This window comes from Oncorhynchus mykiss, chromosome 7 (genome assembly GCF_013265735.2).
Source record: "Oncorhynchus mykiss isolate Arlee chromosome 7, USDA_OmykA_1.1, whole genome shotgun sequence".
Classification (NCBI taxonomy): domain Eukaryota; kingdom Metazoa; phylum Chordata; class Actinopteri; order Salmoniformes; family Salmonidae; genus Oncorhynchus; species Oncorhynchus mykiss.
Window position 1 is genome coordinate 32,692,268 of NC_048571.1, and position 14,133 is coordinate 32,706,400.

Here is a 14,133-nt window from a genome sequence, read left to right on the forward strand (position 1 = left end):
GGCGCCAGACTCTTAACATAACCATAACTCAACCCTCCCATGTTTGTAGGAGAAAGGGGAAACTGCACTCCACCTGGCTGTCCTGCTGGCTGATAGGACCTCGCTTCACATTGTGGACTTTCTTGTTCACAACTGGTAAATAATTTTATGCAGCATTAATAGAGATTTTTTATTTCAAGGGACAGTCAAGAAAGCTGTAATGCATGAAAAAAGAAACTGAAGAATGCCGTTAGTAATGTCCCTATATTCCTATAGCTCAAAGGGACAATCTCATCAAATGTGGCCCTTGCCCTTTGTTAATTCTGAACTGTTAACTGTGGTCTGAACTCTTGCATGATGTTTGTTGTTGCTTTAAAGAGATTCTCTGGTCATTTTGTATACTTTGTAAACAGTAGTTCTGAAAGTAGCACCCACGAGCCAAAGGTGGCCCCCGAAAATTGCGTCACATATGTGCACCACGTCACCTCTCTCTCTTTCTCTCTCTCTCTCTTTCTCTTTCTCTTTCTCACTCACTCACTCACTCACTCACTCACTCACTCACTCACACTCTGCTGTTTCCACTGAACTGTTGGGCCCGCCCTGCAAACTCATTGGATAACGCTGGGCATTTGATTGTCCTTCCCTATAAGTGTGCTGAAAGTCTGTTGTCAATTTGTTTACTGTGTAATAGCAGTGTATCTGGTCAAATACAATTTTTTTCAGAAGTTTACTAAGGGTTGGTAACAGGCTAATTGGTTGGCTATTTGAGCCAGTAAATGTGGCTTTACTATTCTTGGATAGCCAAATGACTTTAGCTTTCCTCCAGGCCTGAGGGCGTACACTTTCTAGTAGGCTTACATTAAAAATGTGGCAATATTGTCTGCTATTATCCTCAGTAATTTTCCATCCAGATTGTCAGACCCCGGTGGCTGGTCATTGTTGATAGACAACAATCATTTTTTTACCTATTCCACACGGATTTTACGGAATTCAAAAGTATAATTTTGTCAGATATACTTGGATGTGTAGTGTCAGTGTTTGTTGCCAAGTGGAATAATCAATTTCATAAGTGTCAAGTGCAGTGTCTGGTTGCTCTTCATTACACACCACAGACCAGCAAATATTCTTTACATCATCAACATGTGAATCGCTATAAAACTTATTGTATGTCCTCTTATACACTACAGTGCCTTGCGAAAGTATTCGGCCCCCTTTAAATTTTTTTGTGAAGAATCAACAACAAGTGGGACACAATCATGAAGTGGAACGACATTTATTGGATATTTCAAACTTTTTTAACAAATCAAAGACTGAAAAATTGGGCGTGCAAAATTATTCAGCCCCTTTACTTTCAGTGCAGCAAACTCTCTCCAGAAGTTCAGTGAGGATCTCTGAATGATCCAATGTTGACCTAAATGACTAATGATGATAAATACAATCCACCTGTGTGTAATCAAGTCTCCGTATAAATGCACCTGCACTGTGATAGTCTCAGAGGTCCGTTAAAAGCGCAGGCAGGTCCGAGGTACTGTTGTGAAGAAGTTTAAAGCCGGATTTGGATACAAAAATATTTCCCAAGCTTTAAACATCCCAAGGAGCACTGTGCTAGCGATAATATTGAAATGGAAGGAGTATCAGACCACTGCAAATCTACCAAGACCTGGCCGTCCCTCTAAACTTTCAGCTCATATAAGGAGAAGACTGATCAGAGATGCAGCCAAGAGGCCCATGATCACTCTGGATGAACTGCAGATATCTACAGCTGAGGTGGGAGACTCTGTCCATAGGACAACAATCAGTTGTATATTGCACAAATCTGGCCTTTATGGAAGAGTGGCAAGAAGAAAGCCATTTCTTAAAGATATCCATAAAAGGTGTCGTTTAAAGTTTGCCACAAGCCACCTGGGAGACACACCAAACATGTTGAAGAAGGTGCTCTGGTCAGATGAAACCAAAATTGAACTTTTTGGCAACTGTGCAAAACGTAATGTTTGGCGTAAAAGCAACACAGCTGAACACACCATCCCCACTGTCAAACATGGTGGTGGCAGCATCATGGTTTGGGCCTGCTTTTCTTCAGCAGGGACAGAGAAGATGGTTAAAATTGATGGGAAGATGGATGGAGCCAAATACAGGACCATTCTGGAAGAAAACCTGATGGAGTCTGCAAAAGACCTGAGACTGGGACGGAGATTTGTCTTCCAACAAGACAATGATCCAAAACATAAAGCAAAATCTACAATGGAATGGTTCAAAAATAAACATATCCAGGTGTTAGAATAGCCAAGTCAAAGTCCAGACCTGAATCCAATCGAGAATCTGTGGAAAGAACTGAAAACTGCTGTTCACAAATGCTCTCCATCCAACCTCACTGAGCTCAAGCTGTTTTGCAAGGAGGAATGGGAAAAAATGTCAGTCTCTCGATGTGCAAAACTGATAGAGACATACCCCAAGCGACTTACAGCTGTAATCGCAGCAAAAGGTGGCGCTACAAAGTATTAATTTAAGGGGGCTGAATATTTTTGCACGCCCAATTTTTCAGTTTTTGATTTGTTAAAAAAGTTTGAAATATCCAATAAATGTCGTTTCACTTCATGATTGTGTCCCACTTGTTGTTGATTCTTCACAAAAAAATACAGTTTTATATCTTTATGTTTGAAGCATGAAATGTGGCAAAAGGTCGCAAAGTTCAAGGGGGCCGAATACTTTCGCAAGGCACTGTATATTAGACCCAGTCTTTGGAACTTTGGTTTTCCTAGATATGGCTACTATATTGTGATCACTATCCTATGGATTTGGATGCTGCTTTAAAGGAGATTTCTGCAGCATTAGTAAAGATGTTATCAATACATGTTAATGATTTCATTCCTGTGCTGTTTGTAACTACCCTGGTAGGTTGACTGACAACCTGAACCATGTTGCAGCCGCTGGTTATTGTTTGAAGTTTTTTCTTGAGTGGACAGCTTGATGAGAGCCAGTCAATATTTAAATCACCCAGAAAATATTATTCTCCGCTGATTACACATGCATTTCACACACATTATTCATATACTGACTGTTAGCACTTGGTGGTCTATAGCAGCTTCCCACAATAATGAGCTTAAGGTGAGGCAGATGAACCTGTAGTCATATTACTTCAACAATATTTCACATGCTTTACAGGAATGTGGTTGTGAATATAGACCGCAACATCGCCCCCATTGGCATTTCCGTCTTTTCGGTAGATGTTATAACCATGTATTGCTACCACTGTATCATCAAAGGTATTATCTAAGTCAGTTTCAGAAATAGTCAGAATATGAATGTCATCTGTTACAAGTAAGTTATTGACTTCATGGACCTTGTTTATCAGGCTGCATATGTTAATATGAGCTATTTCTGTTGCACTTTTCTGGGTTGCTTGATTGTTTTTAAGGCTTTACTGGGAAGCTTATCAGAAGTAGACTTGCTCATGTTACTTATATTGGAGCTGATAGTGCAGGGTGAGCTGCACACAGTGGTCTTCCTACTAGGGCACACCGCCTCAGTGAAACCTGTATATCTCTGGTTCATACGCTCATGATTACTGCATGCAGTAGCTGTAGGATTAACATAGGTTTTCAGGGCAATTAGAGGGACATAAATTAAGTTACTTGCATTATGTCTGGCAAAGCCCCTAGGATAATTTACATTTGATGCAGCATTATGACGACTCATTGTCACAATGGTAGGGATTAACTGAGCTGGTCATTGATAAGTCATTGTTTCAACGGTGCCTTGAAATGCGTGGACAGAGTCCAGGAGCCAAGATGATTAGGATGGACTCCATCATTCCTGTAGAGCAGTGGTTCCCAAACTTTTTATAGTCCCGTACCCCTTCAAACATTCAACCTCCAGCTGCATACCCCCTCTACCACCAGGGTCAGCGCACACATAAATGTTGTGTTTTGCCATCATTGTAAGCCTGCCCCACACACACAATATGATACATTTATTTAACATAAGAATGAGTGTGAGTTTTTGTCACAACCCGGCTTGTGGGAAGTGACAGAGCTCTTATAGGACCAGGGCACAAATAATATAATAATAATAATAATAATATCAATAATTTTGCTCTTTTATTTAACCATCTTACATATAAAACCTTATTTGTTCATCGAAAATTGTGAATATCTCACCACAGGTTAATGAGAAGGATGTGCTTGAAAGGATGCTCATTACTCTGCAATGTTGGGTTGTATTGGCGAGAGTCTCAGTCGTAAATTATTTTCCACACACAGCCTGTGCCTGTATTTAGTTTTCATGCTTGTGAGGGCCGAGAATCCACTTTCACATAGGTACGTGGTTGCAAAGGGCATCAGTGTCTTAACAGCGCGATTTGCCAAGGCAGGATACTCTGAGCGTAGCCCAATCCAGAAATCTGTCAGTGGCTTCGGATTTAAATTCAATTCACAGAACCGCTTGTTGCATTTTCGATGAGGCTCTCTTGTTCAGATATCGGTAGGTGGACTAGAGGCAGGGCATGAAAGGGATAACGAATCCAGTTGTTTGTCATCCATTTTCTGGAAAGTACCTGCGTAATTGCACACCCAACTCACTCGGGTGCTTCGCTATATCACATTTGACATTGTCCGTAAGTTTGAGTTCATTTTCAGACACAAAATCATACAATGATGGAAAGACCTGTGTGCTGTCCTTGTTAATGCAGACAGAGTAGAGCTCTGCTTTTATACATGTCTTGCTACTTGAAAGTCGTCTTAATTTTTGCTGAAAAAACTCCTGTGGCTTATTTTTCAAATTGGCATGTTTTGTTTCTAAATGTCTGCGCAAGAGTGAAGGTTTAATCGAGTTGTGAGAGTACTTTTGCACATATAACTGTGGCTGAGGAAAGGCACTACTCCCAATATAAGTGAACCCCAAATCAATGTATTTCTCATCATTTTAGCGCCTCTTCGATGTTCCAATGTCCCTGTCTGTTGTTCGGTGCTTTCCGGTGTAAGGGGGCAGTAGCGCTTCGGCTGCATCAGATTCACAACTGTCAGTGTCCATGCTAGCTGGGCTAACAACAAATGTAGAATTACTGATGCCAGCTTTGGATATGCTTGTGGAAGCAGAACAACTTGTGCGTGTACCTCTGGTAGAGTTCCTGCTGTAGAGTACCTTCTGTTTCCATCATAAAAGTGATTCCATCAGAGCTACAGTACAGTTAGCCAAATGTGTAATGCCAGTAGCCTGCTGAATCTTTCACACCCTCGGCCCAACGATGGTACTGGACTTGAAATGACTGGCTGTTTTTTGGAGTCTTTAATTGCTCAAGTCAGTTCTTTAAAATACATTTTCAGATGTTCCGAGCTAGCCCTTCTGATGTCGTTTGACCCCATGTGAACTACGACCAACGTCAGCTCCCAGCATCTCAAATCAAATAAGAATGCGTTGGTCACATACATGGTTAGCAGACGTTATTGCGGGTGTAGCTAAATGCTTGTGCTTCTAGTTCCAACAGTGCAGCAATATCTAACATGTAATCTAACAATTCCACAACAACTACCTAATACATACAAATCTAAGTAAAGGAATGGAATAAGAATATATACACTCATAAATATATGGATGAGCAATGACCGAGCAGCATAGGATAAATGCAAAAGATGGTATAAAATACAGTATATACCTATGAGATGAGTAGAGCAACATATGGGCAGTACCAAAACAAGTGATCTAATGATTGTCTCTTCACAGCTAAATCTGCAGAGATGGGTTGGTTGTATCCCCATATACAGTATATAACATTATATTGGTTGCAAGGAGTAAATGTCAGTTGGCATTTAGAGGTCTGAGCATAGCTGAGCATTTAGAGGTCAAGACAACAGGTGAGGGGGAGGGAGAGGGAGTGAATGGGTCAAAAACAGCAGGTTTGGGACCAGGTATCACATCCGGTGAACAGGTCAGGGTTCCCTAGCCGCAGGCAGAACAAGAGTCATCAGGTCAGGTAGCCAGGTAGGCATTGGCTCAGGGCGAGCGAGAGAGAAAAACTTAAGTTCACACAGGACACTAGATTAGATTTACTGCATGTCTTCTAAGTTATGGGACCATGTCAAGGATGTTAGCCAAACATGCCGAGTAGATAGTTGTTATTCATCATGGATTTGTCAGACAGTGGCTCCTGTGTTATTCTTAGTCAGTCTAACATGTCAAAGGTTTATATCCCAGTGTATTGTATGAGTATAACCGTGTTGTGTTTTGATTTTGTTACAGCAACAATCTGGATGTCCAGACTGCCAGGGGAAACAGTGCGTTGCATTACTGTTGTCTGCACAACAGAACAGAGTGTCTTAAACTGCTTCTCCGAGCCAAGGCCAACATACATAACAGTGAGTGTTATGAGTAGTCCCTTGCTAAAGACCAGGCCTGCACCCTAGTGGTCTGCTCCTGAGATCAGAAATGCCTTCTCTGTTCAATGTCTATCCATGTTCCATCCATGCTGTTCTGTGTGAGGCATAATTCCCTGTGACTGTAGTCAATGTCATGCATTGCTGTCAATGGGACGAAGTGTTTTTTTTACCTTTTTTTTTTTTACTGTGAATTAATCTTCTCTTAATTGATCTTCTTTTTAAAAAGCCTAAAGGTTTTTATTTAACATTTTAAAGGCTCTTTTAGATGAGCCCTGTCTAACACAATACACATCAAAATACAAAATACACTGCGAGAGCGTGCGAGAGCATTGCAAAATACATAAATACATCTATTATTCAATTATTGTGCGCCCACGAGCGTCTGCGTTGCCAAGAGCTAAAATAGAAGTCAGTTCTATTTGTCTCGCATTTCGCGCTGCAAGTCCCGCCTCTCCAATCTCCTCCTTGGATTATAGAAGCAGGTACCCACGTGCCATCACCTCATTGGTTATACCCACGTGGGTGACTGAAAGACGAACGAGGTCGGTGGCGGTAATGAACCTAATTTATGAAAGTTGCCAATCGCAATATAAAGTCCAGAGAAGAAAAGGCCTGGAAGGAGGAGAGATGACTAGAAGCGATTCGGTTGACCGTTTTATGTGTGGATTAATTGTCGGAGTAGAGGACCTTGTGCATTTCAGGTAAAATAACTCAACGTTTATATCCTAGGACAAATTAGCTAGCAACAGCAAGCTATCTAAATAGGACAAATTAGCTAGCAAGTGCAAGCTAGCTAGCTAAATTGCCATAAATGTATGTTTTTCGACCTGTCCCCAAATTAGTGTAATTGGTTCAGAGTTTGTTTTGATATTTTAACCTGTATGTCATGATCACGTTTGGTGTGGGGGGACACAATACATTTATGCACGATAGCGCATGACCGATTTGGGTTCCGTGTCACTCTGTAGACACCAACCTTTTGGTAAAGAATACAGTGAAGAATAATAAAACTGTCTCTTGAATAAACTGTCTTAGTTTATTAACAAGCTCAGTCGTATGTTTTTTTTTTTTTACAATAAATACCAAGGTATTTGTATGCAGCAACTTGTTCGATTATTTAACCATCCGATGAGTAAAGAGAAGGCAATTGAGACAATCTTACTAGAACTTGAAAACAACATGTATTTTGCCGGTATTAAGTACGAGTTTTAAATCACTAAGGACTTCCTGCACAACTGCAAAATCGGACTGTAGTCTTATCACAGCCAGGTCAGCAGATGGGGCAATTGCGTACATAATAGTATCAGCCACATTTAGATGATATATTTATTTTTACAGATGGACCAATAACATTGATATTAATAGTGAAAAGAACCGTTTCTAGTATCGAACCCTGCGGAACACCTTTGTGCTTCAAGAAATTCTGACTTAACCTCATCAATCACGATGTCCTGAGTTCTGCCACAAAGATAATCATGAAACCATGAACATGTGTCGGAGCTCAGGCCTATTGAGGACAACTTATTTAATAAAATGTTAAACAGTATCAAAATATTTTGACAGGTTCACAAACAAAGCAGCACATTTAATTTTAGTGTCTAAAGCATTGACAAGATCATTAGCAACTAAAGTGATTGCTGTAATAGTGCTATGCCTAATACCTAAACCATGATTGTTCTACATTCAAAATACATTTCTCAGATAGAAAAGAGGAAAGTTGTTCATTTACCAAGGATTCAGGAATCTTAGCTAGACAAGGAAGCCTTGAAATGGTTCTGGAATTAAGATCACTACTCTCCCCGCCCTTATGAAGTTGCAGCACGAGCTGATAAATCTGGGTTATTGAGCCCACAATGAATGGGCGCTGCACACTTCAGCAAACATGGATCCAATTGGATTTATGTGGATTTCTTGTTGTCTATTGCTAGCAAAGCATCCAGGACTTTTTTATTCTGTAAATAGCCTAGAAAAAATGTATCTTATCACTCAGCAAGTTTCCCCTATCAAAATCCTGCCCGGTATCATTGTGAATAGACTTAGAAGTTATTTCAAAGAGAGAGCTCGCTGAAATAAATTGGTGATTAAATACATCAATGATAGCAATTTTTTGTCTTGTGGCAGAGAGGAGGAAGTAGAACCCTTTAGGGATTTGACAGTTTTCCAGAATTTTGCCGGGTTCCCATTACAATCCGAAAGAGCGGTTACATAATCAGATTTAGCCTTTCTGATTTCTTACACAATGATTCCTCAATTCCTTAAACGCTTGCTAGTCCAGACCTAATCCTGTGTTCCTGGCTTTGACCCAAGCATCATCTCTTTTATGAATGACTTCTGATAATTCCGGAGAGTACCATGCATTCAATCTACCTAATTATCCACAATAGCATAGAAAACATCTGCAAAAAGGCTGAATGCTAAATCTGGTTCAGGGATAGCTGAAAGATAATGTTCACTGAAGTTTTTAAAGTTCCTCTTTGTGAGGACACAAGGCTCTCTGACAAACTGGTCAATGGTCACTAATATCTTGGGCGAAGAAATTTGTTAAAACAAGATAAATCAGAGTTGACTTTGAAGGATCTTTAATGTTGGGCTGTGTCTGAAATGCACTGTCTGAAATTCCTTATCTATGAAATGCCCTGTCTGAAATGCCCTAAAGGCATTTGGAGATCTTTCCACACAAGGTGCAAAAAAACTGAATGCAGATCTACCTTCAGTGGAATCGAAGGGATCTCCAGCGTTCGCCATCCCTGTGATCGGGACTGGTGACTCGTATATCTGTAATTTAACAATGGAGTAAGGTATGGAAGAAGTTTGCACAAGATGGCCTTATAAACGAAAAGAGAGCGGACTACAAAAAGAAAACCAGCCACGTCACGGACACTGACGTCTTGCTCCCAGACACACTAAACACCTTTGCCCGCTTTGAGGATAATACAGTGACACCGACACGGCTCGCTACCAAGGACTGCGGTTCCCTTCTCTCTTTCTCCGTGGCTGACGTGAGTAAGACATTTAAACGTGTTAACCCTTGCAAGGCTGCTGGCCCAGACGGCATCCCTAGCTGCTTCCTCAGAGCATGCGCAGACCAGCTGGATGGTGTGTTTACGGACATATTCAATCACTCCCTGTCCTATCTGCTGTCCCCACATGGTACAAGATGGCCACCAGTGTTACTGTACCAGAGAAGGCAAAGATAACTGAACTAAATGACTATCGCCCTGTAGCACTCACTTCTGTCATCATGAAGTGCTTTGAGAGACTAGTCAAGGATCATATCACCTCCATCTTACCTGCCACCCTAGACCCACTTCAGTTTGCATACCGCCCCAATAGGTCCACAGATGATGCAATTGCCATCACACTGCACACTGCCTTATCCCATCTGGAAAAGAGGAAGACCTATGTAAGAATGCTGTTCATTTCTCAGCATTCAACACAATAGTACCCTCCAAGCTCATCATGAAGCTTGAGGCCCTGCGTCTCAACATTACTACACACAGGTCATAAATGTAATGTTAGCTAGCGAGCCATCCATTTTACACCCGCTAGCTAGCTAGCTAACAGTAAGCTTTAACTTGCAATGAAAACAACTTTCTGACAAAATTAGAAACGTATAATATCTGAATCTGTAGCTGGACTCTTACCAGTATACATGGATGAATGCTTCACAGCAGACTGCAAACACTATCATTAAATAAGACGTCGTTTCCGTTTTGTATGTACAGCTTGCTTGGCCCGTTGTGTCAAGTCACACTGATCGTGTGCAATGCCTTAAGAATAATTTTAAGCTTTAACCCCCACCCAAACTCTGACCATTTTACTTGCCCTAGCAGAGCCGTTTTCATGTTATCTAGAGCGTTGGTGACTGTAACTGTGCCTCTGGTAACAATTTAATTATGCTTTTTTACCGACATTTACTGACACAGGCCATATTCAACCGGTGATGTGTTTTTATAAATCCATCAGTTATTCTGCCGTCTGGCACGCTCAGACGAGAGTGCTCTGAAACAGTTGTTGCAGTGATATTCTATTGAAATGGATACTTGCATAGTTGAGTCTATTTGTTAAATTTTACTACGCAATACATTAAAAAAAGCTGCGTTAAACAGGATTACTGACCAACTCAAATAGACAGAAGTGTGCTATATGGCAGACCAATCCAAACTCATCTTTCGGCATGTCCAGCCCACTCATTATCTCAGCCAATCATGGGTAGTGGAAAGGTTGCTGACTTTTTCTGTGGCTAAACCAACTATGCTCGTAATTTAACAATTTTATTCGTATTTACAGATGGCATACAAGTTTGTTATTAAGGCACATGTTCCAGAATGCATTTCTGCCTCAAAAAAACATTTTGATGAAAAATTATTTTCGTTCAAACGGCTCTCCTTTAAAGTAGTCACCCGCGTGCAAAACGGGTCACCAATGTGAGAATGCTTTTCATTTATTACAGCTCAGCGTTCAACACCATAGTGCCCACAAAGCTCATCACTAAGCTAAGGACCATGGGACTAAACACTTCCCTTTGCAACTGGATCCTGTACTTCCTGATGGACCTCCCCCAGGTAGTAGGGGTAGGCAACAACACATCTTCCACACTCACGATGCAAGAAGTGGTAGTCCTATTCACCAACAACGATAAGACAGCCTATAGGGAGGAGGTCAGAGACACCAGGACAACAACCTCTCGCTCAGTGTGAGCAAGACAAAGGAGATGGTCTTTGACCCTCCTTTTCCTGTAGTCCATCATGCCCCCATTAACCCGCTCCACTACAGCCCGATCAATGTTAAGATTTTCAAGTTCCTTTGTGTCCACATCACCAACAATCTATCATGGTCCAAATACACCAAGACCGTCGTGAAGAGGGCGGAGACTGAAAAGCTGCACCATCAAGAGCATCACCGCCTGGTATGGCAACTGCTTGGCATCCGACCATAAGGCGCCACAGAGGGTAGTTCATACGACCCAATTCAACACTGTGCCCAAGCTTCCTGCCATCCAGGACCTATATACTAGGCGGTGTCAGAGGAAGGCCCATAAAATTGTCAGACTCCAGTCACCCAAGTCATAGACTGTTCTCTCTGCTACTGTACGGCAAGTGGTACCGGATCGCCCTGTCCAAAAGGCTCCTTAACAGCTTCTACACCCAAGCCATAAGACTGCTGAACAATTAATACAATTGCCATCGGACTATTTACGTTGACCCCGTGTATAGCCTCGTTATTGTTATGTAATCTTATTGTGTTACTTTTTATTTTATATTTTACTTTAGTTTACTTAGAAAATATTTTATTTACTCAATTTATTGAACTGCATTGTTGGTTAAGGGCTTGTAAGTAAGCATTTCATGGTAAGGTCTACCTGTTGTATTTGGCGCATATGACAAATAAAATGTGATTTGATATGGATATCTCATTGGAGTGTGTTAAGTCTCTATATCCACTTTTTGTTGGATTTTCATTTCGAGAGGTCAATGGAGATTCTTTATTTTTCTGCCTTGGGTTTCTCAATGAAGAGCAGCATCAAATCCAAAGAGCATTTATTCAAGACATGTTTTCATTTGCACAAAAACTCTTCATAAAGCCAAAAGCTAGGGCTTTGTGAATCCGTAAACACCTCTATGTGTTTCTAAGTAAATAGTATGTCTAGGAGCTTGATGCTTTTTTGTGGATTCTGCATGTTCAGGTACTTGTGCCAAGTCATTGAACAGGGAGTGCGGTAGGAGGATGTTTTGTGCTTATTAATCCGTAAAGGATGAAGATTCTGAGTGTTAGTATTTACTCTGATTTCAGCAAACTAAGTCATTCTTCATTAATTAAAGTATATTCCAACAATAGTGGTAGATCCTCCTTTATGGTTAGTCAGAAATTGTGAGCGGCGTCAGGCCAGATAGTCTGTCAAAATGCCAATAAATAGGTAAGCGTTCAGGTGGGCCTTCAGCAAACAAAAGAAAGGAGGGGTGCTCAACAACAACTGACAAAAATCATGAGAATGGCTTACCAAGAAAAACTTCCAAAAGGACTAATTTGAGGTAAAAATGAGTTGTAATGTATTTCATTGTTGTGTTGTGTCACATGGCAATGAAGGCTTCATATATTGTGGCTTTGCATACAAGTGGTTGTTGTGCCAGCCATTAATGCTTGATGATGATCCCAGCTGTGCTCTTTGTTGTTTCTCTTTCAGAGAATGAGGTGGGCGAGACTGGGCTGGATATTGCTAGCAGATTAAAAAACACGCACTGTGAGGAGCTGGTGAGTCCACCCTGACTACAGCTGACTCACAGCTACACTGTTCAAGAAGTAGGGGCTTAAGTAATTAACTAAACCAATTCACTCAATTCACTGGGATGTTTAAAGCTTGGGAAATCTTTTTGTATCCAAATCCGGCTTTAAACTTCTTCACAACAGTATCTCGGACCTGTCTGGTGTGTTCCTTGTTCTTCATGATGCTCTCTGTGCTTTTAACGGACCTCTGAGACTATCACAGTGCAGGTGCATTTATACGGAGACTTGATTACACACAGGTGGATTGTATTTATCATCATTAGTCATTTAGGTCAAGATTGGATCATTCAGAGATCCTCACTGAACTTCTGGAGAGAGTTTGCTACACTGAAAGTAAAGGGGCTGAATAATTTTGCACGCCCAATTTTTCAGTTTTTGATTTGTTAAAAAAGTTTGAAATATCCAATAAATGTCGTTCCACTTCATGATTGTGTCCCACTTGTTGTTGATTCTTCACAAAAAAATACAGTTTTATATCTTTGTTTGAAGCCTGAAATGTGGCAAAAGGTCGCAAAGTTCAAGGGGGCTGAATACTTTCGCAAGGCACTGTATATATAGTATGCAGTGGCTGCGTTTCTATATAGTATGATATATGATGATTGACACGTGGCAATTCTCCTGTTGTGTGTTGTGTACCAGATCAACCAGTCCCAGAGTAACCAGTTCAACATGCACGTGGAATACGAGTGGCAGCTGCGTCAGGATGATCTGGATGAGAGTGATGATGACCTGGATGACAAGGTCAGCAATATTATGGTCGTGTTCATTTGGTATCAAATGGAGAGAGAAAACGGAGTAAAACAGGGAGAAACTATTTGATAAATTGACACTTTTTCTCGTTATTAAATGTTTTAAAATGTTTTCACTTGCATGCCCTAATCAATACGACCCAGTCCTTCACAACTGTATGGTGTCTGCTGCGATCCTGATTCTGAGGCGTTAGTTAGTCAGAAAGATTATTTGTAGCAGTCTATTTCTACTGTCTGTTATGACTGCTGAGTTTTTAGAGAGCGAGACCGAGAGAGTACGTTTTTTGTTTGTTTGTTACTTACTTAGACAGGTCCAGTAAAGATGGGCCGCTCTTCTCGGCCCTTCAATCTGTACCAGACCCACACCAGCTCCTCCACCCTGGACCGAGGAGGAGGTGGACTCTTCAGTGTGGGTCGCAGGCTAGCACTGGCCCACAATCAGAAGCGGGAGGTGTACGCCAGTCCCAGCTCTCACACTCGCAGCCTTGACAGCCCCCTGCATGCTCCACTCTCCTCGCCTGCCCCGTCTCTCCCTTCTAGAGTCAAAGGTGAGTCCCACGCCGTCTTCTCTTCTTCAACCCAGACTGTAGTTTTCTAGGATTTAGAACCGGATTATATCTATCCCATATTAATCATTATGTATGCATGTATCTTTGATGAGATAAATGCATTAATAGAGCTGGGATGGCTTTCAACGAACTCTGACTGCTTTCCCAGTGGATTCTACCTGTGTGCATTTTACCAGGGAG

The 14,133-nt window shown here is 41.3% G+C and overlaps 1 protein-coding gene across 5 annotated transcripts in view; it reads left to right on the forward strand.

Annotated features, from left to right (window-relative positions):
- The window catches only part of unm_sa1614 (un-named sa1614), a 113,076-nt gene that overhangs the window by 42,727 nt on the left and 56,216 nt on the right, over positions 1-14,133 (forward strand). For all 5 annotated transcript variants that reach the window (XR_005052569.1, XM_036983158.1, XM_021609086.2 and 2 more), the window contains 5 exons: positions 50-135; positions 6,214-6,329; positions 12,535-12,602; positions 13,275-13,376; positions 13,692-13,932. Coding sequence is in view for 4 of the 5 variants with exons in the window: in XM_036983158.1 (XP_036839053.1) it covers positions 50-135; positions 6,214-6,329; positions 12,535-12,602; positions 13,275-13,376; positions 13,692-13,932 (613 nt within the window). In the remaining variant the exon portion in view is untranslated. The remainder of the gene's footprint in view (positions 1-49; positions 136-6,213; positions 6,330-12,534; positions 12,603-13,274; positions 13,377-13,691; positions 13,933-14,133) is intronic.